Source organism: Zootermopsis nevadensis, unplaced genomic scaffold (genome assembly GCF_977971745.1).
Source record: "Zootermopsis nevadensis isolate Lab colony 2312 unplaced genomic scaffold, Znev_1.0 Znev_ptg000013l, whole genome shotgun sequence".
NCBI lineage: Eukaryota > Metazoa > Arthropoda > Insecta > Blattodea > Termopsidae > Zootermopsis > Zootermopsis nevadensis.
In genome coordinates this window covers 2,026,367-2,053,171 of record NW_028259145.1, presented here as the reverse complement: position 1 = coordinate 2,053,171, position 26,805 = coordinate 2,026,367, and the positions used below count along the sequence as shown (strand labels likewise).

Sequence of the window (26,805 nt, the reverse complement as noted above, 5' to 3'; positions counted from 1 at the left end):
CGCACCCTGGTTAGCGAAAACTCAACCAAGAAAAGCAAAGATTTAAGGCAGTGCCAAAGGTTTCGTCAATGAAAACACCCAAAATGGAAGATTATAGCAGGGTTTTGTGATTGAATAGGTGGTTCGAAATTTTATTTTAACATAAAACGCCAGAACTTGATGCTACATTTGTTAATGGGTCATTTATTTGGAAGCAACCTTTGTAAAGGAGCTTTGTTTGTAACTTATAAAGTATAAAGAATATATCATAATGATTTGAAATAATATATTTTAGGTTATGAGTGTAATGTAATTTCTATATTTCTGTGATACTTTTTTTTAAAAACAAGAACTCTGTAGAAGTCTATCATGGAAAAGGATATACAACAAATTCTACTCAGTTTGAGTATCTAGGAATTGCTAGATATTTAAAACTGACAGTTATACAAAATGTCCAAATTGGCATTTCAAATAGCAAACCAAGGGTAAGAATAAAATATAATAAGAATTTTTCGATGGAAAAGGTGCATACAGCATCAAAATATAAATGTATCTCTCTGAATGTACATACCTATTTTATTGTTTATTGGCCTACAGTACTTATAGAAAATATTTTTAAAAAATATTGATACTTTTAAGAAGATGGCTGTCTTCTGGGTTGTAGCACTGTGTAGTCTGGTAGATGTTAACCAAAATTGCTGAGGTCCTTGCTGCCTCCATCATCGGGTATTATTCATCACCCTGATGGAGGTAGCAGACTATGTAATGCTACAACCCAGAAGACAGCAAATTTGTACTCACCACCATAAGAACCTCAAATCCTATGTAGATACTTTTATAACATTTAAATGTATTTCAGAGATGATGTTGGATTAGCAGCACCTATAATTAATTTTGAAGCAATGGAACAGAGTGCAGTATGTATTGTGTCAGACTCACCTGATGTGAAAGAAGAGGAAGAAGTAAAGTAAGAAATGTTTGTTTGAATTTACTGTTTTCAATTTAAGGCATGAGTGAGGCTGTACAGATAAGATATGAGTGACTTATTCTCAGAAAGAATGGAGAGAGGGTGATAAAGTGGATAGAGCATGAAACTAACCAGGCATTCGTCTAGGGTTTGGGTATAGACATATACCTTACATCTTTTAATATAATTTATGATTATTCCTACTTATGTAAAATTAAATGTGTAATTGCAGGGACAACGTTAGTTCAATTATTGGAAGTACCTTAGAGTCGGTGAAGGATGGTGTCTATATCAGATCCGAGATGGTGGTAGGAAAAGAAGAAGAGTAAGTATTTTCATTAGTGTTTGACATATCAGTAATTCTGATTTCATATCACAGTAACTCCTTCTTGTTCATAGGCTTTCACAGGTGGAGTTCAGTGTATTACTTCAACTTTTGGGTGAGAGCTGCCCGTTTGCTCTATACAAGGCCTTCGTAACTGAACCCACCTCGTACCCGCTTTGAAAATGGCAACTGTATTATTTTCTGAAATGCTAACAACCAAATATTCAGCACAGCTCTCACCCAAAAGCCAAAGTTATACAAAGTAACTCCTTTTTTGTTGACTTCAGTTTTTCATATCTACAAAAGGTGTTTATTAAATAACTTATGTGAGTGTGTTACACTCATACATATTACTTCAAAAAGACACCCAAAAGAACACGAAATAATGGACACACACTGTATTTCTCCATGTAGTTATCAGAGCAATTGAATACTGTCCCAGCATTCCAACACCTATTAACTTTTCACAGAAAAGAAATGAGGGTCTTAATGTGTGTATCAACCAGTGGGCAATCCATTCTCAGCAAAACTGCTCCATGAGTTACCTTGTGACACCAGCTGTATAGAGGTGGGCATCACTGAGTAGAAAGATTACTTTTCAGTAAGCAACCAAATGGGTTCCTTCGTTTGCCCCGGTGTTATGCAATAGTGGTCTAAATTCGCTGCTTCTCTGTGGTCCAAGCTTTCAAGAAGGAGAGTACTCCGTTCATCCAGAAATGGCATCAAGTGATAATAGATATGTCAGCTGCTCAGGCACTTATGTCTTCCGTACAGACTAGAAGATGTTTCTCATGGGGATATGATGTGTTTCCACTCCATCAATGCTGCATTTTGTGTCAGGCCGGTATGGCATTTTATGATGCATAGATTGTTGTTCCCCTCCATGTGTTCCTAGACAAGAGAAGTTGTGGATGCAGCAACTGAAGGAAGCTATCTGGATAAACATGAGGTCTAGTTGTGGGCAGCCATTCATCATATTTATAGAGCTATATCATGACCTAAGTTTATGTTTCCTTATGCTATCTTCTCTCACCGTACCATTTAAATGGATAATCAGGCCAAGGAGCAGATCACTGAAGGAAGAATTCAATGGATTAATTTGTAGTTTAAATGCATCATGTTTGTGTTTAATTCAGTAATATATTTATTTATTTCCATCAGTACACAAACTTAGTTGTTAAAATTGGTGTTATTAAAGTTAAACTTTAAAATTTGGCGCTTATCATCGCTATTACGATGTTACAATTTTAGCGCTCATTATTTTATTTCACAACATGTTTCAATGCAACTGCATCATCTTCAGGTTATTTTCGTCTTTAAAACTAATGTATATTTATTAATGCAACTATCATTGATTTGTTTGTTTTGTAGTTTTCATTTTTCTAGGTTGTTTCTTTTTGTTCTTCATCTTGTTTTGTATTTTTTAGATCAGTCGTTCTGTAGTCAGAGTTGTGATTTGTGGTGTGTAATGTGTTATGTAATCTTCACCCGACCACAGACGCAAACACACCACAAATCACAACTCTGACTACAGAACGACTGATCTAAAAAATACAAAACAAGACAAAGAACAAAAAGAAACAACCTAGAAAAATGAAAACTACAAAACAAACAAATCAATGATAGTTGCATTAATAAATATACATTAGTTTTAAAGACGAAAATAACCTGAAGATGATGCAGTTGCATTGAAACATGTTGTGAAATAAAATAATGAGCGCTAAAATTGTAACATCGTAATAGCGATGATAAGCGCCAAATTTTAAAGTTTAACTTTAATAACACCAATTTTAACAACTAAGTTTGTGTATTGATGGAAATAAATAAATATATTACTCAATGGATTAAGATATTTGAACTCTGTGTAAAAACAAATTGTAATTCTTTCTAGCAGAATAGAAATGGGGCAAGCAGTTGTAAGCTGCTTGGAGACTGTTGGTGCTGGAGGTGAAGGGGCTAGTCCAATTTTGGATTCATTGGGCATTGTGATAGAGGAAGTGCACATAATGGAAGAGGTAAAATGGCATCAGGAAGAGGTGCCATTACAAAATCAACAAGAGCATATTCTTTTCAATCAGTTGTGTCGTGTATGTGCTTTGGAAACAGAAAATGTAGTGTCTGTGTTCGGAGAAGAAGGAACAGAATTGCAATTGGTTGAGAAGATACACTGGCATTTACCTATTGAAGTGAGTTGGGTTTCATATTACCTATAGTTCTGATAAAAATTACTGCATTAAATTGACTTCATTACTTTATCAAAACTTTTAGCACATCTCTTCAACTATTAGATTTTTGTACGTGGCTTACTGAAAGCTTCTTCCATCTGTCATAATTCATCGTAACTAGTTGTGACTAATGAATCAGGAAAAATAGATATTTTAAATATCCATGTACAAGCCATTTTTAGTAGATACACATGATAACAATTCTTCATTGAAATGTGTTACTGAATATACTTAAGCAATGTTGGCAAAGCTTCACTGCAGCATTCATGGAAATAAAAGTAGGCACAGAAGTTCTTGTGCTCATTTTAGGTGCGTCATTGAACATTTCAACTCTTAGGTCAACAGCGTATGGGTTAATGCACATATTTAATTTAAATAATATTTCAGTATGGTAACTTGAAGTATCTGGAAAATTCTGTGGCTAAAATATCAAAATAATGTGTGTTTTATGTCCATTAAGGTAAAGGAAGATGATAAATTGCCTGTGACGGTGTGTTCCTCCTGCATATCCACATTGAATTCCTTTCATGAACTTGCAACAACGTGCTTCAAAGCAAATGAAAAGCTGCAAAAACTCTTCAATATAGATGAATCAGATATGGTAATTGCACTTTATTAAGCACCTGCAGGACTTTATAACAAGATTCTATAATTTACACTATCAAATCTAGAGGCAGTGCAGTAAAGAACTGATGTTTTCTTTATAAGTAATGGTTTAATAATATTAATCACTACAATTTTACCTCTTGTTGTGAAACTTGGTGTTGCACATTAAGGGACGAACAGGGATTAATATTGTTTGAGAGTAAGTGCTTAGGAGAATATTTGGACCTAGAGAATGAATTGGCTGGAGGTTTGAGATAATAGCATACTGAGGAGCTCCATCATTTGTACTATCCACAAAGTATGATTAAGATAAGAATGCGTACAAAATTTTGGTTGTAAAACCTGAAGTGAAGAGACTTCTTGGCATAGATGGGAGGATAATGTTAAGATGGATCTTAGGGAAGTAGGTTTATTTGGTTTTGGTTGGATTTATCTGGCTCAGGGTAGGGATCAATGGTGGTGTTTGGTGAACATGTTAATGAATCTTGGGTTTTGATGAAAGATGGGAAATTTACTGTCTACTTTAGTACACTATTAGCCTCTCAACAAGGACTATGTTCCATGGACTTCGTTATTAATCATATAAAAAAAGTAAAGCAGTCTCGCTACGTGCCATGTAGGTCATTTGGGGGGAGAGGTGGTATATCTCCTACTCATTCTTGACCTCAGCACTAGATGGGGGTGAGTGGTCAGCATCACACCTCGATTAATCACATATACTGAGCGTAAGTACACATACCATCTTTCACACCAGTACTCATCAACATTTGATAATGTTTCATTGATAGATAATACATGGGGAATGAAGACACAATGTGAGTGATGAGTACCATGAAACATAACAAAATATTATTTGTATTTTGAGGGGGACAAATAAATGTTCTTTTCTGATTAACAAAATCCATGGCACAGAGTCCTTGAGGAAATTCCCACGCGTCACGGAACATGAAAGTGTATTTTCATGTTTACAAGGGCCTGCCACTGGATTTCAATCTGAGGAATGCTTTTTTCTCTGCCATATAATATATTTAATAGTAGTTTCTTGCGTATTTTGTCTGTATTAATGAAAAGTTTTCTTAAATTGTTTTCAGGTATTTGAATTTATGATATTCTCTCAGAGTAAGAGACTACATATCATTCACATACAAAGTACTGCAATACTTTATGAAAGTTAATTCAAGAGCAGATACTTTAAAAGCAATTCCTGAAATAGATACCACCATTTATCATGAATACCACTAAAAAAGTTTCATATAATATATTTTTTGTATTGGATGTTTTAATGTTATTATAATCCTCCACTGTTATTGCATAATATATACTGTCTTTAATACATTTTTGAGATTTGGTGCTGTAAGAATTTTGTTTCACATCCGAGAACAGTGTTTTGTGGCATTGCTAATAACTTCAGTTTTCATTTAGACCTGTTGGCTAACAACTTCGACTATCTGTGTCTACTGGGTTTCTGTATTTTTGCAATTAATAAAGTTTTTGTTTTAATGGTTTCAGAATGACTGTGGTGAAAATAGTAATTTTGCTGCAACACATTTGCAACTCGATAAACCATTGGATTCCTGTGATAGAACAGTTCTCTTCAGAGAAAGCATAGTAAGTAATGCAGCTAAGCATGAGTTTTTCAGTTAAGAAACTATGTACAGGAAAACTGTCTCAAGAATGTAGGTATGTCTAATTTTCCATCGTTGTCATCATCATCAGTACTATAATTATATCTAAATATAGGTCTTGGTTTAATTACATTTGTTACAAAGTTCAGTTTCTGATAGTAATACTGGGATACTGGGAATGACCGGTTCTTCAAGTACCTGAGCACTGCGGATCCCAACTTTTTCGTTGGCTCGATCTATAGACATTCAGTAGGACTCCTTGGACGAGGGATCGGCCCGTCGCAAGGCCTCTACCTGTACACAGGACAGCACAACACAGAAAGACGCGGACAAACATCCATGGCTTGAGTGGGTTTCGAACCCACGGTCCCAGCGACAAAGTGGCACAAGGCCCACGCCTCAGACCGCGCGGCCACTGCGGGCTCCATTCTGATAGTAATAATTTATATAAAGTGAAGAAGATTGCTGTCTTCCAGGTTGCAGCACTGTGTAGTCTGGTTATCAACATTTCAGAGGTGTTTGCTGCCTCCATCATCAGAGCTATGAGTAAGTTATGTGCGAGGAATCACTTTGAGAATGAACCAGTCTGTTACAGCAGAACCTTGGCCAGGCCACTGGGGAAGAAGGCGTTAGGGCAATAGAGAGGGGAGCATACCACAGCCTGGCCAGAAGGGGTATGGAGGGAGGACATGGAAGAGAGTGGGTGTGAGAAATGGCCCTTACCAGGGACCAGTGAGGTCACCAGACATGGAAATGAGGGTAGATGGAAGAAGTGAAGGAGGTTGAGGAAAGGAAATATACAGGGCAGAAACTTGAGAGGGCTACCAGACTACACAGTGCTACAACCCAGAAGACAGCCATCTTAATATTTTCTGCTGTGAAACCCTCAGATCTTACAATCTGAAGTACTGTTTACTTTTATCATATTTTTATGTTCTGTTTGATAACTATAAATATCCAGTTTCTGAGTTGAGTTGTGTTTTGCTTGTTTTTATTTATTTATTTATTTAATAACAGAATAATGGCAAACATTACCAGATTTTCTATAACTTGCTTGAACATTTGAGGTTTCCTTTTAAATATCTCACTTCTAGATCACATATACAATATACCATTAGTTATATTGGGTTCTCCTTCCCTTTCAGCACAAGGCACCCAATATAACTGGAATGCAGAGATCTTCAAAGCGACCTAAACTGCCAAGCCATCAGTTATCAAAAGCTATGGAACTGTTGAAGAAAGCAAAGGAAGGACATGGGAAGAGTATGAGAAGTACACAAAAGACCTTGAATAAGTAAGTGAAGGAGTAAGTTAATCCTCTGAAATGCACCAGAACAGCAGAGTAATATTCAATAAAAGGTATTAAATTTCAAACTGCAGTGACAGATACTTATATTTTTTTCTTTAAAATTTTGGAAACATTTTAGGTGTGATTCTGTGACTTTGACATTAATATGATGATATTTTGCTTAAATAGGCTATATCTTCTGTACATAGAATCGTTGATGTAACAGTTAAAAAATTTGCATTTGTTGCGTTATGTAGTCTGGTATAAGTTTACCGACGTTTCAGATGTTATTGCTGCCTCCATCATCAGGGCGATAAGTAAGCCGAGTAGTAGGAAACTTTAAACTCGCTGCCATCAAAACCTGAAGTCCTGCAGAACACTTTTTCCTGATTTATATGAGCCTTGGGGTATAAATTAGGTGGAAAGGAGAGTGAAAAGTGGTTGAATCATTTCATAGAACTTATGGTGATATCAAATTTCATGAAAGAGAAGTAGTAAAGGTTGATACTTAGAAGCTTTGGCACAAAGAAAGAGGATGCCCTCTATGTAGGGAGGGATAGAAATGTAAGACTTGAGGTTCTCACAGCGGTGAGTATGAAGATTTCCGTCTTCTGGGTTGTTGCGCTGTGTAGTCTGGTCGATGTTTACCAACGTTTCAGAGGTCATACTGCCTCCGTCATCAGAGTATGAAGATTTCCGTCTTCTGGGTTGTTGCGCTGTGTAGTCTGGTCGATGTTAACCAACGTTTCAGAGGTCATACTGCCTCCGTCATCAGGGCGATGAATATGAAGATTTCTGTCTTCTGGGTTGTTGCACTGTGTAGTCTGGTCGATGTTAACCGACGTTTCAGAGGTCATACTGCCTCCGTCATCAGAGTATGAAGATTTCTGTCTTCTGGGTTGTTGCGCTGTGTAGTCTGGTCGATGTTAACCGACGTTTCAGAGGTCATACTGCCTCCGTCATACTCATCGCCCTGATGACGGAGGCAGTATGACCTCTGAAACGTCGGTTAACATCGACCAGACTACACAGCGCAACAACCCAGAAGACAGAAATCTTCATATTCATCGCCCTGATGACGGAGGCAGTATCACCTCTGAAACGTCGGTTAACATCGACCAGACTACACAGCGCAACAACCCAGAAGACAGAAATCTTCATACTCTGATGACGGAGGCAGTATGACCTCTGAAACGTCGGTTAACATCGACCAGACTACACAGTGCAACAACCCAGAAGACAGAAATCTTCATATTCATCGCCCTGATGACGGAGGCAGTATCACCTCTGAAACGTTGGTTAACATCGACCAGACTACACAGCGCAACAACCCAGAAGACAGAAATCTTCATACTCTGATGACGGAGGCAGTATGACCTCTGAAACGTTGGTTAACATCGACCAGACTACACAGCGCAACAACCCAGAAGACGGAAATCTTCATACTCTGATGACGGAGGCAGTATGACCTCTGAAACGTTGGTTAACATCGACCAGACTACACAGCGCAACAACCCAGAAGACGGAAATCTTCAGGGATAGAAATGTTTTTTACATATTGTATTAAAACCTATCTTGGTGAGCAAAGGCAAGGAACAATTTTTTTTGTAGGAAGTTTTGTAATATTAATGACGAAAGACCTTATAAGAGAATGATAACATTTAGTAAGGCTGTAGAATTGAGGGATATAGAATACTTGTATAAAACTGAATGTAAATGAAAGAACAAAAATATAAGTGGGAATAAGAAAGGAAGGTTTCTAATTATAGGAATAATGTTTGAATTACTGTGTAATGCCATTGGTGGCAGTTACGTTAGGCTGCAGTCTGAGAAAGTCTGGTGTTAAATGGATGCAATGTTCTGTACAGATAACTCATCCCAATAAATTAATGAATAGAATTTAACTTTCATTAAGGTTAAATTTATGTGAAACATTTTCAGTATTGCGAATATTTAATGAGGTAAAAGTAAATTTTATGTTTCTCTGGTTATGCTGTTAGCTTTATATAAGGGGGATTAAGAAATTAAGGTAAATAGTGGAGTATTTTCATTGTGTGATTGGTAACACTGCATACTGCAAGTTTGGTTCAGTTGTAGTCTACTTGTGCCAAGCAGATGTGGCAAAAAGATGGTTGATGGTTACTACACTAGGGGGTTTGCACCATGGGCAAGCTACATACATCCACTTATACGGACTTCAGTGTGGCAAACAGTTCTGTCCATACTTCACAGCCGATTTTTGAGAGTTCTACCGCTTTCATTCCTTCACACACACACAAAAAAAAAAACTTGCGTATTGCTCGTCTTTGGTGGAAACCTGCAAAGTTCTTTCGTCCATGGCACGCCCTAATTTGTCAAAGGCACATGATGGCACATCTCAAAATTTTGCCTCATGAAAATGGGGTACAAAAGTATATGTGTCCATAAGTATGTATCTACGAGTAAATCCTTGTCCTATAAGAATGCATAAGAAAACAAAACACTACACGTGTTGAATAAAACTATCATTGATGAACAGGTGTCTGTGTATTATGAATTATTATGAAAGACAAAGTTTTCCTTATAAAAATTCACATCATACCGGTTGCAGAACGCTGCTCTGGAGGAGCAGTTATCTTTACCTCATGCTCACTCAGCACAAATGGACCACAGCTGAACCACGTTCATAGCATAGCCCCAGCAGTATTGTTAATCATATTAATACAACGAAAGTATTCCACTGTTGCCCTTAATTTTTGAATCTCCTTTGCAGATGTGCATCTCCAATAGATGAACAGCAACAAGGTCAGTGAGGTTGGCACAATAGCAAAGAATGTATTCTTTTTCCTGTCTTGACTGTTACGTTTTCATACAAATACAATACATTTTTTATTGTTTTCACAGTGGCCATAAATCAAATATATTATCTAACAATGATGCTGCTGAAATGGACCAGTCTGGAGATGATCATTATGCTGATAATGAAGATGTAAAGATTAACAGTATTCCCTCTGATGACTTAACACAAAACACTGAAGAACCTCATCACAGTGGCCCATCACCAATTTGTATTGAGAAAAGTGAATATTGTAGGCCACAACGAAAACTTAAGAAGAAGACATCTAAAGATTGTGACATTTTCCTTAAATCTAAGATGGTTGGAGTAATGCAACATATAATGAGAAAGGAAGATGAGAATGAAGATGAGATTAAGGAAAGGAAAAGAAATGTAAATCGTAAAGAATGGAGATGTGAAACTTGTGGATATGTGTTACCAAGAAAAACTGCATTAATCATGCATCAGCAGCGAAAACATGCCCCACAGAATTTTTCTTGCAGCTACTGTGACAAAACTTTCCGCAATGCAATAGCAATGAAAGTACATGAACGGAGTCACACAAAGGTTGCTGCTGAAAAAACTGAGCCAACTTCTTACATGTGCGAGTTCTGTGGCAAATCATTCCGGGGAAAGAAGACATTGAAGGAACATCATCTAGCAAATCACAGTGATGAAAAGCCTTATAAATGTGATAAATGTGATAGAAACTATGGTTCCCTAGCCAGTCTTGACATTCATAAGGCCACCCATTCTACTGAAACCCCCTATCTTTGTGATCTGTGTGGTAAGAGCTTTAAGCATGTGAGCAATCTCCGCAGCCACAAGCGTTCACATATGGATGATTCGGACAAGAATCGTCAGGTATGTGATGTCTGTGGTAAGGGATTTCGGTCCAGGTTTCACTTATCAGAACATATGAATGTACATACTGGAAGACGTCCATATTCATGTAATGTGTGTGGCAAGCATTTCCACAAAAAGATCCAGCTTCGGCAACATGGTTCAGCACATTCGGGAATGCAGCCCTTCAAATGTCATCTGTGTGGTGTTCGATTTAATCGTAGGGGAAACATGACGCAGCACATAAAGCGTCATGACAGAGAACGCAAGTACACTTGCAGAGTATGTAATGAAGGTTTTGCTACGCTGGGAGCTGTTCTGAGTCATCGCAAAAAGCATACAAAAGAAGAGGTTGAAAACAGCATACGACAGCAGACGGGAACAGTAGATGACCCAGAGCAAGTGGCTTACAAATGTGAAGTATGTGGTAAGCTTCTTGCTAAAAAGGAATCTTTATCCATCCACATGCGTTCCCATACAGGTGAGAAACCATTTGAATGTGGAGTATGTGGAAAACGGCTGAGCAACAAGGGTTCTTTATCGTATCACATGCGCTCCTTCCACACAGGAGAACGGCCTCATACTTGTCAATACTGTGGAGAAGGCTTCCTGTCTCGCGAAGCCCGTCTGGTACATGAACGAATACACACAGGAGAAAAACCATATATATGTTCTGTTTGTGGTATGGGCTTCCGATGCTCCAGTAATTTGGCCCAGCACTCTCGTGTTCATTCAGAGGCTCGGCCTCATCCATGCCCACACTGTGAAAAACGTTTCCAAAGAAAGGGTGCACTTGATGTACATATCCGCACTCACACGGGTGAACGTCCCTATGCCTGTGACATGTGTGGTCGACGGTTCACTCAGAAGAATGACATGCTCAAACACCGGCGAACACATTCCCCAGACCGACCCTGCCCCTGTCCTCAATGTGGCCAGGTATTTTCACAGAAACGTGAGCTTGCTAAACATCAGTTGTTGCATATAGCAACATCTCAAACAGCAGTGCAGCATACTATTGAGAATTCACCCCCTACACAGACAGTACTCATCACAACAGCTGACAGTCTCATTACATATCCAGAAATAAATGTACCAGTAATATACAATTACTAGATAACAGAAGATATGTAATGTTACATAGTTCCACTTAAAATGTACAAGTTTTGTATGAAAGTTTTTGATTTATAATTATGTCATACTTCCGACACCCAATATATGTTGGGACAGTTTATTGTATAGACCTGAAACATCATGAAGATTTTAAACTGTTTTGGTTAATAAATGTTGATTATGTATGAAGAAATCTGACTTGAAAGGAATTCTTTCTTATTCTTCATTGCATTCTGTCAGAAACTTTTTCATAGGATCTCTTTAATTCTTAAAAAATTTGTTCAGTTATTGATTATTGTATAAACAAATGGACTATCTATCAAATCATGTGTGTAGTATTTTGTGAATAAATGCAGCTTGAAGTGCAAATTGAAAATAGAAAGTGCATCCTTTATGTGGGTAAATATGGTATATTAAAGTAAACATTTATTTTTCTCAGAATAGATATGTTGATAATAAAACTGTTACTGAAATTAGTTTATACTTGTATTCTTTGTGCACGATTGACTGGAGTCAAATGCCAGACTGTCAAATGTTTTTCAAGATGTATTCAACAATTCACCCCAAATATCTTGCATAAATAAGACAGAATGAAATAAATCTGTTTATTTATCTTCTAGTTCATAATAACTGTTAATACTTTATGCTTTGAATTCATATTTATGCTTTATATGCATGGACTTTACTTAAAGAATTTATATATTGAAGTATAGTTTATGAATTCATAAGATTAATTGCAATTGCCAAGGAACCCATTTGAAATATGTAACTTTATAATAGCATGGTCACAGTTTGGTCTTTGGTAATGAACCAAATGTGTGGAGCATTGATTATTCCCATTGGGACAGGTTCTATTCCAATAATCAATCGACAACATGCTGAGAAAAGAACTGAATATGCTGCAATACTTATGTAACAATTACAGAAGCAATGAAAGTTCTTAAGATATTTAATACTGCTAAACCATTAACCCCAGAACTAAGTCAGGCTGGCAGCCTTATAGTATATGGATCTTCAAGTAAGAATAAACAGGTATAAACAGCTGAAATTTACTGTTCACATAATTCTTCTTCCAGGACAATAATCCATGGTCTACCATATTGGTGTTAGTTTTAATTCTTATTAACTTCATGTCTCCACTAGCTTAAAACTTTTTCTTCATTCAAAGTTTAATATGCATACAGAATCAGTACTTTATCTGTCTCACAACAAATAGTATTTTATTATTCAACTGTGAAACACATACAGTAAAACAGATTATTCATTTAAAATGTCTGGTCTTCACAAGATATTTTGGGTGAACTGTGGGACTGATTATCATAAAAAGAATTTATTTTATAATTTTTATTTACCTATGTAAAGGCAATTATAACATACATATTAAAGTCACATGTTAATAGCAGGCTTGTCAACAGAGAACTTTATGGCTTAAAAATTATACTAAGATGCTACCTGAAATTTAAATATGTTTTTGATATGTTTATTCATTTATTTTTCTTTTGTAAATAAATACTACTGAACAGGAACCAATGTCTTTTTAAAGTGTTTACAGCTAAGAGGAAGAAGTATATAAAGGCAAAGTTTTCACAATTTTTAGTAAAAGTAGTGACTATTTTCTCTTTCATGTTTTGTGATCTGAATTCAATACTTGTTTATTGTACTAATGTCACTTGGCTTCTTCAATAGCCTCATCCACGATCTTGGTAGTGTTTTTTAGTAGCCATTTTAATTGAGGAGTGTTGCTACTGGGTTAGAACAATCATGTTAACTCCATTAACATGGCTAACACTTTGAAAAAGAAAAAGCCTTACTTTTGTGGTTCAGTGGTATTCAATTAGAACACAGCAGGACTGGCAAGGTAAAATGCATCATTAGTCATCATCAGCCAACAAGGCATTGTTAGCCAATTAGTTGAGGCCAATGCTCACTGTCTGTTTGCACAGACACAATTATAAGAGATGCAACAGTACTGGTTTGAGAGGACAACAGACTGCACAAAAATCCAAGCTCTCATCTTAACATTGCATGATACAAACTGACAGAGTGTAGCATCACATTTCTTGTGATTATAATTGTGTAAGCTTTGTTGTACAGTTGTGAATTGTGCATTATTGAAAGTGAAGTACAGTACTCAAGCGCTGAACCTGTGATGACCCTCCTCAACCACCACATTGGAATTTGGCCAATGCTTTTGCCAGTGGTTGCTGTGTGTTTACACAATCTTCTGATCCCTTTCATTTCCTGATTTTACCTGCTTTCTGTATTTTAAACAGAAAGCGAGATTTAAAGATTCAAATATTTCATTAAAAAAACATAAATTTGTCATCTACATTTCGACCTCTACACACAGATTCCCAATTCTTATTTTTAAGGTAACATTAAAACCATGTGGTCCTTTCTTGTTTATTAGATATTTTATATTTTCTTCAAACAGAATTACTGTCAGGTATCTCATTGATCAACAAAATTATCCGTGTCATGATCTAACATTTTGTATTACATATTTAATATAACAACAGTTTTGCCTACTGGTGTCTATAAAAATATCAACTACTGATCTTCAGTGAATTTGGATTCTAGATGGATCATGTCAAAACTGCTGACGGTTCAGAAATTTTATGTAACATTAATTTACGTTTTTCTTCAAATCAGGCAGACATATTGGTGTCTTTGTTAAAGACTGTAACGAATGGGAGGATGAGAAAAGCCACAGAATGACTGGAATTACGACGGCCGCTGTACGCCTACATCGCTTCGGGTCTGCAACTGAAAATTTCAAGCCCTTGATTCTTAATGCACAGAGGGCACAAAAGGGCTCGCTGGATTGGTATTACCCAACGTCCACCTCTGACAAAAAAATCGGTGTACTTCACAGTCTAATGCCCATGTCATTAGCAATTGGTACACAAAGTATTATAGGCTTGTAATTACAAGTCTGCAAGGGCCCGGGAGCACAGTTAGTAATTGGGTAAGGGCCGGGCTTAAGCCTAGTTCAAATGACGGCAATCAAATATGACCCAGAATATAAAATGTCACGGATTTCCGATTACTTTTGTGCATAATCGTGCAACGGCGCATGCAGCGCCACTATTAAAAAAATTGTAGTGAGGATGATCGAACATAACTTATTTTATAGATAATGATCTCTCACAGGGATTAATCTCAGAATTTGTTGTTTGTAAATCCTAACTAAATATACATTTCATTCTGATATATTTATCTGCATAGCGTAGTACGGTATGGTGCTTAATGTTTCTACGTGAAAGACAATATGCTCTGTACGTACAATGGTTCTACCATACGCTGTCTATGGTTATAGCATTTGTGTTCTCCTGCAACATAAATGTAAAGTGAATAGTCAGAATACAGACTACAAAGTGGTTACATACGATCTTTTTTGGGGGGGGCAAAGCGAATAATGCAGGATCGTCACACATAACCTCTCTAATTGTGTTACGAAGTGACCATTTGGCGTCTCTGTTGACATGAATTCCAATTAAAAAGTTATATCAGTTCGAGACTTAGATATCAATAAGACCTTGTACTGATATACGAAATAATTACTTGGCCTATAGAAACTTGCATCTTTAGTGTGCATTACAAATTTACAGTGTTCAGGAAAATAAAATATGCAGTTGATTTCATACTTGATAAGGTCTAAAAGGTCTCTACAAAACATCAGAGAAAGTTTATAGCATGGGAGTTTGGCTTGCTTCAGTTTTCTGTATAGCACCCTCAGAATCAAATTACGTACATTAAGGAATAATGTATGTAAATTATATTAGAAGACTGTGGGTCATGATTTAAAGAGAAAGAATATCCAATATCATGATCACATAAGCAGTCTTCTCAGTGAAGATGCAATGCAAGATTAGTAATCTATACTGCTGTAAGAATTTAGTAACAGTAGTGGTGACTCATGCATGCAATGTGCATCAGTAAGTTATGTAAGAAAGCTTTACCAAATGTATTGTGGCATGTTTCTAATTACTAGATGTGCTTCAATAATTGTAAAAGAAACATAGGACTTCTTTTTTTGTCACATACGAAGTGCTGACAATGTCAAGCATTTCGAGCAGTCACTTAACACACTGCAAAAGAAAATGAAGAGAAGACAGACTGAAACAAAGCAGACTAAAAGAAAATGCATGGAACCAGATATAAACTGCTTCTTATGTGCAAGAGTAGGAAATGAAGTGGATTTCATACCTATATTTAGCACAAAAGGCAAGACTGAACAATTGTATCAGAAGATAATGATATACACACCTTTCAAGGCAAGTATTGCTTGGGTAAAGTCTCCTGTTATTCAGGAATTTTGTAAAATGAAGCTGTTACCAAGGTTTTCATGATGCAAAGATAAATGTTGAAATTAAAATGACCATGTTTATCATAGAAGACTTTGTATTAAGCCTAATAACCAGGGAAGTGCTATCGTTCAGATGTGACAGAAGGGCAATACTTTTAAAGTTTCTCAACAAATTTATAAAAATTATACCAGAAACCAACAAAAATTAGGAACCTGAAACAAAAGGTTTACCCTTATTTCAACCTACTTCATCTCCACTACTAGTAAACATACTGTAGCACAATCACAAATACATCCTTGTTTATAACCATAGAAGAAATTAACATTGAAAATGGATAGGAGGATTGGCAGATTAGGGGAGTTTTTTAAGTTGGCGAGAAAAATTTGTGAACTGAAATCGCAGATGAATCATGATGCCCTGCAGCATGTCTGTAGAGGTCAGAACATGACTCACCATACCTAACGATTCATTATAATATCAGACCACTAACAGAAAGAAAGTCATATCTTCTCATCATTTTCATGTACCAACATGAAACTGTCCAAAGATGTATTTAAATGACACATAGTGGTGTGGGAAAATCTTTGCATAAATCTAGCGATACATTGTTCATAAAGTAAGGTCATCGAGGTAAAAATCTAATGTGCTCTAAAATATTATTAGTGGAATACCAAATGAAAGCCCCACTTAAGAGCTTTCAATTAGCAGAATAATTTGGTCACTATCTTAATCAGTATCATAGTTATAAGCATTCTAGTGAATCAGAATTAAATAAAACTTCAAATTTTAAAATGCTGTATCTCTGCAAATAAGATACAGGAAGGTTAAATTTTTTATATGTAACTTCTTAAGAAGACCCAGCAAGCTTGCAGACTTGTATTAGATCAGACATGAAAATTGGCAGCAAATAATCAGGTTATACCACTCCATTATGTGCGGAGCTTGCTGTAATTCACTATGAGACCTGGACCCATCATAAATTAGAAACCTGGTAGTATGTTTGCAGAGCATGACCACAACCATATTACTGGTGAAAAAAATGGAGGACAACTGTGGACACAGTAGTATTACGTTGCTCCTATGTCCATTCCATAATGTTCTTAAATGTAAAATTATAAAATTACTGCTCTTTTCAAACAGCAAGAGTCTCTTAGCTAATTAATTTTTCATATTTTTGGCTCAGTTTGTACCACAAATTTTTATGGTATATAACAAGAGCTTAGAAATAATGAAATGCATCAATTAGGGTCAGTGCTGGAAAATGCTGAGATATGAAACCAACCAAATGTTTCTCCTAGAGAATGTGCTCTTCAAGTACTAATACAGTTTGAATGTGACATTTTAATTCTAGGTAGATGAAAATGATAATTTGCAGCAGTGTGTATGCAGCACGTGTACTTATGAGATAAGTCACTGGCATAATTTCATCCAAACCTGTATTGAAGCACAAAATAAGATTCATGTTATATCTAATGTTGATTGCTTTCAGGTAAGAACTTCATAAAACAATTTTAAATTTACCTGAATTATAGCAGAACTAATCCAACGTTGTTCTTTTTCAATACTGAAACATGTGAAATAAAATATAAATATGAAATTGCCAATTCCTTTACAGAGAAACACAAAACATAGGATAGCAGATGTATCCTGTAACAATGCCAGTTTTGAATCTGCATCTCGAGAAGGGAGGCAAAAGCCATGCATCATAAAAGATGAATTGATTGTACCTGACAAAACTGTGACAACTACATCTGACTGCCAGAATGTTGAGTGTTTTTCAAATGCAGAAATTTTCATCCGAAAAAGATCAAAATCCTCAGCCTTATCAGTTGCAAAAACATGTCTGAATAACAGTAATAAAAGCAGTTTCATTAAGAAGTCTTCGAATGCATCTTCACCAGTAGATCATATTTGCAATGAGTCAAAAGGTAGCGGTCGTACATACTGCATTGCTCGATGGTGTGGTAATAATGCAAAGAAATCTCCTGGTATTTCCTTATTTAGAATTCCAAAAGATCCAAACAGGTCAGTGACAGTTCTTTATTTTTCTATATTAAGTACTAAGCATGCTTACGGGCACCATACTCATGTTTGCTTGACAAGTGGGACACCTAATACAGTAGCTCCATCTCTCCATAACAACTAAATTGATTTTTATAAAATTATATTGTTTGGGGGGGGGGGGTTATGGAAAATTGTGGAATGAACCATTTCTGTTTCAATTTAAATCAGTTTTTTTAATAACCTCTTTACATAAGAGCATTCTCTTAACGTAACATTTTCACTTTAACAGCATTAACTAATTGATCTTTGTAATGGTGATGCATTGTGTTTTCTTTGAGATAGGGCTGAATTTTATGGTTGCCAAGACATCACACCAGGTCTGTCCTACCCGGAAATCCTTGTGCATGTGCTGCCTGCTCCCCCATTCATAAGTGAGCATCAGAAGTGAAATCTAAATACAGAATTGTTGTGCTATGTGTATATTTCCTAACCTATTTTGATTTTTAGTAAGTAAGCAAGCAATATGCCATTTATATATGCATTGTATGATAATTTATTCAGTTTCATGAATGTTTAATAAGATATTTTGCAATATTATGCCTATCGTAAGCGAATGGGCAACTTTACGTGGTGATAGGGAAACAGTTGCAAGTGTTGACAGTGAAATCATATAAACAATTCTAATAATTCATAATGAGTATTTAGTTTTGTGCCATAACAATGCATGTTGTGTTCGAATCCTGCAGCCTTTCATTCCGTTTCTGAAGTAAAGCTAGAGACATGAAAGATACTTAAGGAGTAAGAAAGACTGCATTTTGTAACAAGGGTCCAATATAAATATATTTTTAACTGACCGACAACAAATTATCTTTGTCTGCGGTAACATTTTATTAGCTAAGCATTGAGTTTATTACTTGATGAATATGCAGACTGAACAACATAGTAAATTAAAATAGATGAGTTCTGATATACAGAATGTCCAAAATATAAATATATATCCACACTATGAACACGGTGTTGCATGTGATGAAAACTTCTAGGGAAACTCATCATGTATTAGTGTCAGTCATTAAAATTTGAAATAGTCTGCACTGCACTGCACTGCAGACATCATAATGGTATTTCACACGTAGCCAGCATATCTAGAGGTGCACCAGCAGTAACCACTTTCATCCATCATTGCAAGTCAGCAATTTGCTGTATTTTATCTCTCTAGATGATGTCTTTCATGAAGCCCCCTGCCATGTCATTTTGTCGACCTTTAAATTGGTCGTCTAGAGCAGTGCATACCATGGCATCAGAATGTAATGGAGTGCCATCTTGTTGGAAAATGAGGCTGTCAACTTCAGTTATCTTGCGGAACACAAAGGTCTGTAACATATTCAAGTAAAAGTAAAGTAAAGCTGTCCCACTATACGCCATGTAGGCGTTTGGGGTGAGTGGAGGTATAGCTCCTCTCTTCCTTGACCTCAGCACTAGATGGGAGTGAGTGGTCAGCATCACGCCCAGGCCGGCTTTACCCCAGGGAAAGGACCCCGGTACCCATTGTAGAGGAGGCTGGGTGGGCCCCAGAGCGAGCCGGTCTGGACGCAGAGGCTAGAGGAAAAATCCTCTGCCCCCGTCGGGGATCGAACCCCGGTCGTCCAGCCCGTAGCTAGTCACTATACTGACTGAGCTATCCCGGCTCATAACATATTCAAGTAAACTGTGCTAATGATAGTATTCTCAGTGTAGAGGAAGGACCCAGTAATGTGGTCTGACTTGATAACACACTGCATACATTTTACTTGAGGTTGTCATGAACATGCTCCATTATAGCATGTAGGTTCCCACTCCCACATTCTGCAGTTATAGTGGTTTATTACACCACTTTTATGGAATGTAGCATCATCAGAATTCTCTGGAGTCTTCATCAGCCTGTCAAAATTTATCTTTTGGTTATATTGGATGTTGTATGCATGCAGTTTCAGTCTTTCGTGCAGCACGTCAGTAACTAAACTCTTTGGAAGGTCCAGTCTGCAACTAACCTGTCAGACAGAACATTTTGAGCTGCGCTGAAATGTTACTTTTGATGTGTTCTGCTTCATCTTCTGAAGTGCATGGCCTACCTGGTGATTTTTCTTTCACAGTGCTGCCCATTTCTTGGAACTGTCAATACCACTGATGAGTGGATGTGTCAGTTGGATCATTCCTTGCATCCACTTACTACAAGCGTCTTTGAACAATCATGATAAACTTAAATTCCATGTACCACAGAGTGCTTTATGACATATCCTGCAGTAATTATAGGACTGAATGAAATTCTTGGTTTTGTGTGTGCACAAGTTGTCAGCATTGTCATCTACCATCTCTCCGCAAGATGGAGAGTTTTTAAACTGATTGTCTGCAGAGAAAAATTCAGTGTGTTGCCAGTTTGTGATGATGAATTACAGCATAATTACAGATATAGCTCTGGATATGCTGTATCAGTTGTGGACTGAAGTGGAATATCTGCAGGGCAAGTCAATGATGCTCACATCAGTTTGCACTGAATGACATTTGATGAGTTTCTCTAGTAGTTTTCATCACGTGTAACATTCTGTGTTATTACACTGTTATGTTATGTTACTGAAACCACAGAGTTCCTTTTTGGAAATGTAACTCAATGAAAAGTTGAAATAATTTCAGTAAAGTAGACAGGCCAGAGTATGACTCCTAGCTGAAGCATTTGATTTTTTTTTTTCACTGCTGTATTCAGAAGGCTCTAGGGCACACGCAGTCTTTGGGAATGGGCTATATCCATGGGGGATGGTAAATACAAGTGGAATATGCAGTTTACATTTGGTAATAAGAGTTTTGGAAATTTGTGTGTTTTAAAGTGGTAGTTTCAGCCATTAACATTCTAATCAACAACCACAGGTAATATACTTATTTCATCATAAAAATATGATGTATTTTGGGACTTGGAGTCAGTGGATATCCCTACCTGATTATGGAATCTGTTTCTTCCGAAATGCATCAGGTTATGGGAATAACATGTGTTCTTCAACAAAGTACAATAGTGCATGGTAGGCTTATTACAGTTCATAAATCTGATAAGTAATTAATCTTCTACTGAATGTACAGGGCCCTCTTGTGGTTAACTAATGCTGAGCGAGAAGATCTGAAAATGCTGAGCACGGACGTCCTCCATACAAAATATTTGTGTATGGAACATTTTAATGATGATATGTTCATGAATAGTAGTAAGAAGAAACTGGTTTGGAATGCCTTGCCAACATGTTTTCCAAAACCTAATTATGCACACACAAAAGAATCTAAAACCAATTCACAGCATCAACAGAAAAAGTCCAGTAAGTCATAATTTTACTGTAATTCTTACTGCAAATCAATTAATAATGCAGGATAAATGTAAAGATTGCAAGTTGTCCAGGAGGAACTATAATGAAGCATAAAAGTTTTCAATAATTTTGTGCAGATAGAGTAAACAATGCGGGTGATATTTAATGTTGGAAAATGCATTGGCCCTAAGTGATCAAAGGAGGTTAGATGTAAAGCCTTTATGCATTATATCAGCTGTAACTCTTGGATTAGGGAAATGATAATCTGCTGTTAACTAAATATGCTATGGATGTTCTGAAAGTAAGGTACACAAAGACACAGCAGAGACACAACTGCTTGCGGACATCATTTTCTACATAATCACTACAATGTTGGCACATTTGTGCCAGCAGGAAACCAGTGGACTGAAGCCCTTTGCAGAGAAATCAGGTGAAGTACCTATAACCAGGTCATTAGTACCACAAGATCATCATCATCATTCACAGATTGCTACCCTAATATGAAATGCCATCTGAGGGGTCCAAAGCGATAAAAGTCTGAGGATACCATATCAGCACTGCGAAACCTCCCACTCATACTGTTGGAAACACTATTGGGTTTGCCAGGCCATGTGAGATGTAACATCTTAGAGCATGATCATACTGTTTTGCATCATGGCAGTAAGGTCCTGACAAATTTGCGATGGTGTTTTGCCCTATGCATGCATAAAATGAATCACACTTCACATCTGTGTAATTGTCCAACTCTGATCTTGGTGCCATTTTTGTTTGGATGTCTTGTGCATATGCGCACACCTACCGTGGTCTTCTCACTGTACGAGTATTTGTATCCCCTTAAAAGTTGTCAGTAAAATGCTTTTACTCATCAACATATACTATGTGCTGTGCCTGTTTGTACATTGTTTTTGGAACCTTTGAATTCTCAGCAAAAATGGAACATTTTAAGTAAGTGTTTGAAAAACAATGTTGTTTACAGTAGCTGATAGTCACTCAGCTAGTCAAGAAAATCCCTGCCTTGCATGTAATCCAAAGATTTATTACCATATTTTTGCCATTAGACCCTATCCTGATTCAGATGAATCCAGTCTACACCCCCACACCCTATTTTCCTAAGATCTATTCTAATTAATTAAGTCATACGAGTGATCTCTTCCCTTCGGGCTTTCTATCATAAATTCTGTATTATGCAGTTTTCTCCAGCATCTACCCTGCCACTTCATGAATCATATATTTCACCATCTACTCGGTACAAACCATAACTGTAGTATCCATCATTGGCCCATCCGTCCTAGGTCAAATTCTCTCCTCCACACCCTCAATCAGTTTTCTTCCTATAATATCAGACACCAAGTTTCATGCCCATAGAAAACAACAGACAACACAATTATAGTTTCATATACATGTATTTTAATCTTCAAATTCTTAGATAGCAGCTGGGAAAACAAAATATTCTGAACTGCGTGGTAGCAAGCATTATCCAAATATAATCTGCTCTTATTTTCTTAATAAATTCAATTCTGACATGTTAACATAATTCCCAAATATTTACCACATTTTCTAAGGATTTAGTAACTATGTTTACAAGATGTCCTGGAGATTCTGGTCACAAGACATGAACATATAGATAGGTTACTTCCAGACCAACCTCCCTACTAGCTTCTAACAGAGCCTTGAAGGAACGTGATTTCCGCAATAAAACACGCAAATGTAATACAGCTTGGATAGTCATTGTTAGTTTAAGCTCGGGACCACAAAGAACTGCAAATTTAGTATTAAAATACAAGTTTTCCACATGTTAACAGCCAGTCATAATATCTTATCAATATCCACATAATTATAGGTTGGCAAATATGTTGTAAATGCTTGAATGTATGCTAAACATTTTTGTACTATCATTGCATAAGCACGATTGCTCACATTTGAATAAGGACATGCGCTCACCCAGTAATAATTCTGTGGTATTGTCTTTCATATGTTCCAGAAACAGCTAGGAAAATAATTTCAGAGGTGCATCAACCCACAAGAAGACGACCACTCAAACCTAAGCCTGCGTATGTTTCTCAGATTGTACTTAAAAATGTTCTTAACATGCTATTAATATTTATTTTATTCATGTAACATACTCAAAATGAGAAAAAGGTGAAGTACTCCAAAACAACAGGTCACCATATATATATGCATGTATCACACCAGTTCCGATTTATGTGAAACAGGTCGCAATCCAATCGGATTACTCTGTATCAGTTTTCAAACACTTCCAATCCAATGGACAAAATTCAAACAATTCATATTCAAGTCATGATGGGAAAAGTCTTACTAAAAAAATCATTTTTTATTGAAAAGTATAACAAACCAGCATGTAAAAATTAAAATAATTACTTATCTCTACTTAATTATGAAATATGTGCATTTAGTAGACAATGGATGAAAATCACATTGTAATAAATATTATTCCATGAGGCCCAAAATCTGTTAACAGCATTATCATGGCAACAGTAATAACAACACATCCATTCATAAATATTGTCTCATAAGACCCAAAATCCCTCACCAACAGAAGATCACCAAGCGTCCAACACTTGCTTATTATATAGACAGATTCCAAGTTACAAAATAACAAATAGCATGAGTTTGGGCCTAGAGACTTAAAAATTTCTAAGATCTAAAGTGTAGCTATTTCTTTGGGATGTGTGAGAAAGATACAAAAATTGCAGGAGTTCGTCGCATGAACTGAGATACATGACATTCGATTGAGGAGGAAACTTTATAACACCAAAAATAAAGTTGTTTTGCTGGCAGTCAGTCCTTATCTCGCTGATGTGATAAATGGGTCATTCTCAGAGTATGTAGCTGGTAGGTGGTTCTTCCGTGGTCCAAATTTGTGTCTGTCTGTCTTCATTCCTTTCTGTTGCAGTGAAGTTTACAATTTAACAGCAAAGTGTTTACAGCAGAATCTTTTATTGACGGTCCATTTGTAAATTCCCACGAAGTTGCATGTATCTAAGCTTGTGAAAACGTGGTAGACCATGGGTTCAGTGTGTGACAATAAGAGACAATCCAAGAGGTGTGTGCTGACTGAAGAAAAAGTCTGACACATTAGTGATTAGTCCTCTAAATCATCAATGCATCTAGCACAAGAAACTGATGTTTCTTTGGAACCTGCATTCAGAGGCACAAGACTAATTCAGTTTTTCCTGTATAAAATAACTGCATGAATTTGACAACCAGATTCACTTTTACTATTGGTTACTGCAAAATGTGCATGGACTGTTAGATCTACAGTTGCTATTCGTAAGTGATGAAGCATGGTTTTACCTTCGTGGTCATGTCAGTATGAAAAATTTAAGAATACGGCGATGAAAATCCCCATGCTGTTCAGTAAGTGTCATTATGTAGTGAAAAAATGGGCATATGATGTGCTCTAAATGTGGTTGATCATTGGCCTGTTATTATTTCAACAAATTGTAAACTTTTATCGGTATGTGAATTATATACTGAATCCTTTTGCGTTCAGGTAGAAACAAACACTGTGATTCCATAAAAAAAAAAGTCGGAGAAGACGTACTTCAACAAATAAAACATAAAACCACTCTTCTGCCATTATCCTCATCATTTGTTAAATTATCAACCATTATCTGTGTTGTTTCAGAACTGTGGAACTCAGTGCAGAGGCAGGATTGAAGAGTCACCCAGGCATTTGTAATGCTGAAGAAATTAAAAGTTTATCAGGGGCAGATTCTTCAGCAAACAGTTCACCACGCATAAAAAAGGAGGACTCACCACTGACTGAAATACAGACATGTCCTTTGAAGACAATGAGAAATGATACAAATCCACTACCAAAGTGTCAGATCACTTCACAGTTATCATTGCAGGCTAGCAGAATGTTAGACGTACCAAATACAAATAAGTTCACAACTAAATTGCAAGAAACAGCAGCTCACTCAAGGACGTCAAATATCATTCTATGCAATAACTCAAATGAAACTGTAGATATAAAACAAGATAAAATACAAAATGTAACAAACACCTGTGAATATTTATCTCTTGGAAATACAGATTCTGTTCATCATAAAGATTATCATAGTGATTCATCAACAGTGGGAGACAACAAAAGAAATGAAAATTATACCTCAATAAGTGATGAATCATATCTAAATTGTGACGTTGAAAGTTTGTGTTTGGAACACGCATTTCGAGAAACTAACGAAAGGATATATCCATGCCGGTACTGTGGCGAGATGTTTCTGGTAAAAAGTAATCTCATTTTACATCAGACAACTTACCATTCAGATCATCCTGTTGGATGTGAACTATGCGGGAAAGTGCTTTATAAATCTCGAAGTGAGTTTATGGAGCATGTCTGTGATCACCATGGTGACAGCTTACAAAAATAAACCTTTCAATGCTAACCTAAAGTTTCTGTTACTTACGACAGATTGGTGACTTAATATATCATGTAAGCGGTGAAAGGGCTACGATTTCATTAGAAACTGTTGCTTTGTGAAACAATGAAGGAACCCTGCAGAGATCTGACAGTAAACACTCAGATCAATGATGGTCAAATAGGCTACCCAACAAGCTCAGTTACAATATAGTACAACTTTGTAGGTATATTTTTAGAGAATTCAAGAACCTATACACAGGAAATAAAATACTTCCACTAAATTTCAACTATGTAACTAGGAGAGCAGCCCATTAAAAGCAATTGGAAATTCTTATTATTAATACTAGTCTGATATTTTTTACATTTCAGAAAAAAAAGCACTGTGTACAGTAAAAATATGAATGACTCAGAATGAACTGATTTAGAAGAAAGAGTGAAGTTTATAACGTTGTTGTAATAAATGGTTGATGATGACCACACTGTTTTCACATTTGTCGCAGATATTCTTTACCGTCTTCATTAGTCCTTTGAAACATTATCCCATTGTAACACTTTTCAAACATGTTGTGTTTTCAATATGAATAAAACCCAAGACTTGTCTCTATTATCTGTTAAAAAATTAAATCCGTGGCGTAACATCTCCAGAGAGCCAAAGCCAACTAGCTTGACTGCTGGCCTCACGTTCACATGCCTAAGCAGAGGTGAACGATCATCCAACCAGATATAGGGTGATGTGTGGTCAGCACGACGAACCCCCAGCCATTGCAAGTTTTCATGTCCGGATTACGCTACTCATTGTAGCTCCCCAATTTCCTCACTTTGCTGGGTTGGCACCGGTCCCATACACTGGTCGAAAGCTCATGAGAAAATTTCTTCTCCCCCGAGACTCAAACCAGCGCGCATTCCGTATCACTGGTCCGAGGCATGATGCCTCAGACCGCGCGGGACCTATTATCTGTTGTATAACTGCAAAATTACAGGTTCAGAAAACCAACTGT

General features: G+C 36.6%; 2 protein-coding genes across 5 annotated transcripts; both read left to right on the top strand.

The window, feature by feature from the left end:
• Positions 1-44: 44 nt before the first annotated feature.
• LOC110835552 (uncharacterized) lies at positions 45-13,312 on the top strand. 4 transcript variants are annotated; one of them, XM_022075869.2, is made up of 9 exons: positions 45-118; positions 330-464; positions 839-946; positions 1,179-1,271; positions 3,163-3,457; positions 3,957-4,097; positions 5,612-5,710; positions 6,873-7,021; positions 9,899-13,312. In XM_022075869.2, exons 2-9 carry the CDS (start codon positions 430-432, stop codon positions 11,787-11,789), a joined length of 2,811 nt encoding a protein of 936 aa, XP_021931561.2. In that variant the 5' UTR covers positions 45-118; positions 330-429; the 3' UTR covers positions 11,790-13,312. The 4 variants fall into 4 exon arrangements, with proteins under 4 accessions (XP_021931561.2, XP_087204910.1, XP_021931562.2 ...); XM_087348784.1 differs by adding an exon at positions 9,768-9,799 and having other exon boundaries at positions 45-464; positions 9,899-10,130; XM_022075870.2 differs by having other exon boundaries at positions 45-464; positions 3,166-3,457.
• A 158-nt stretch (positions 13,313-13,470) lies between these two features.
• On the top strand, positions 13,471-26,297 carry LOC110835554 (uncharacterized). The gene is made up of 7 exons (XM_087348786.1): positions 13,471-13,644; positions 14,439-16,063; positions 17,448-17,585; positions 17,712-18,121; positions 21,206-21,432; positions 23,402-23,471; positions 25,070-26,297. Exons 2-7 carry the CDS (start codon positions 15,890-15,892, stop codon positions 25,815-25,817), a joined length of 1,767 nt encoding a protein of 588 aa, XP_087204912.1. The 5' UTR covers positions 13,471-13,644; positions 14,439-15,889; the 3' UTR covers positions 25,818-26,297.
• Positions 26,298-26,805: the final 508 nt, after the last annotated feature.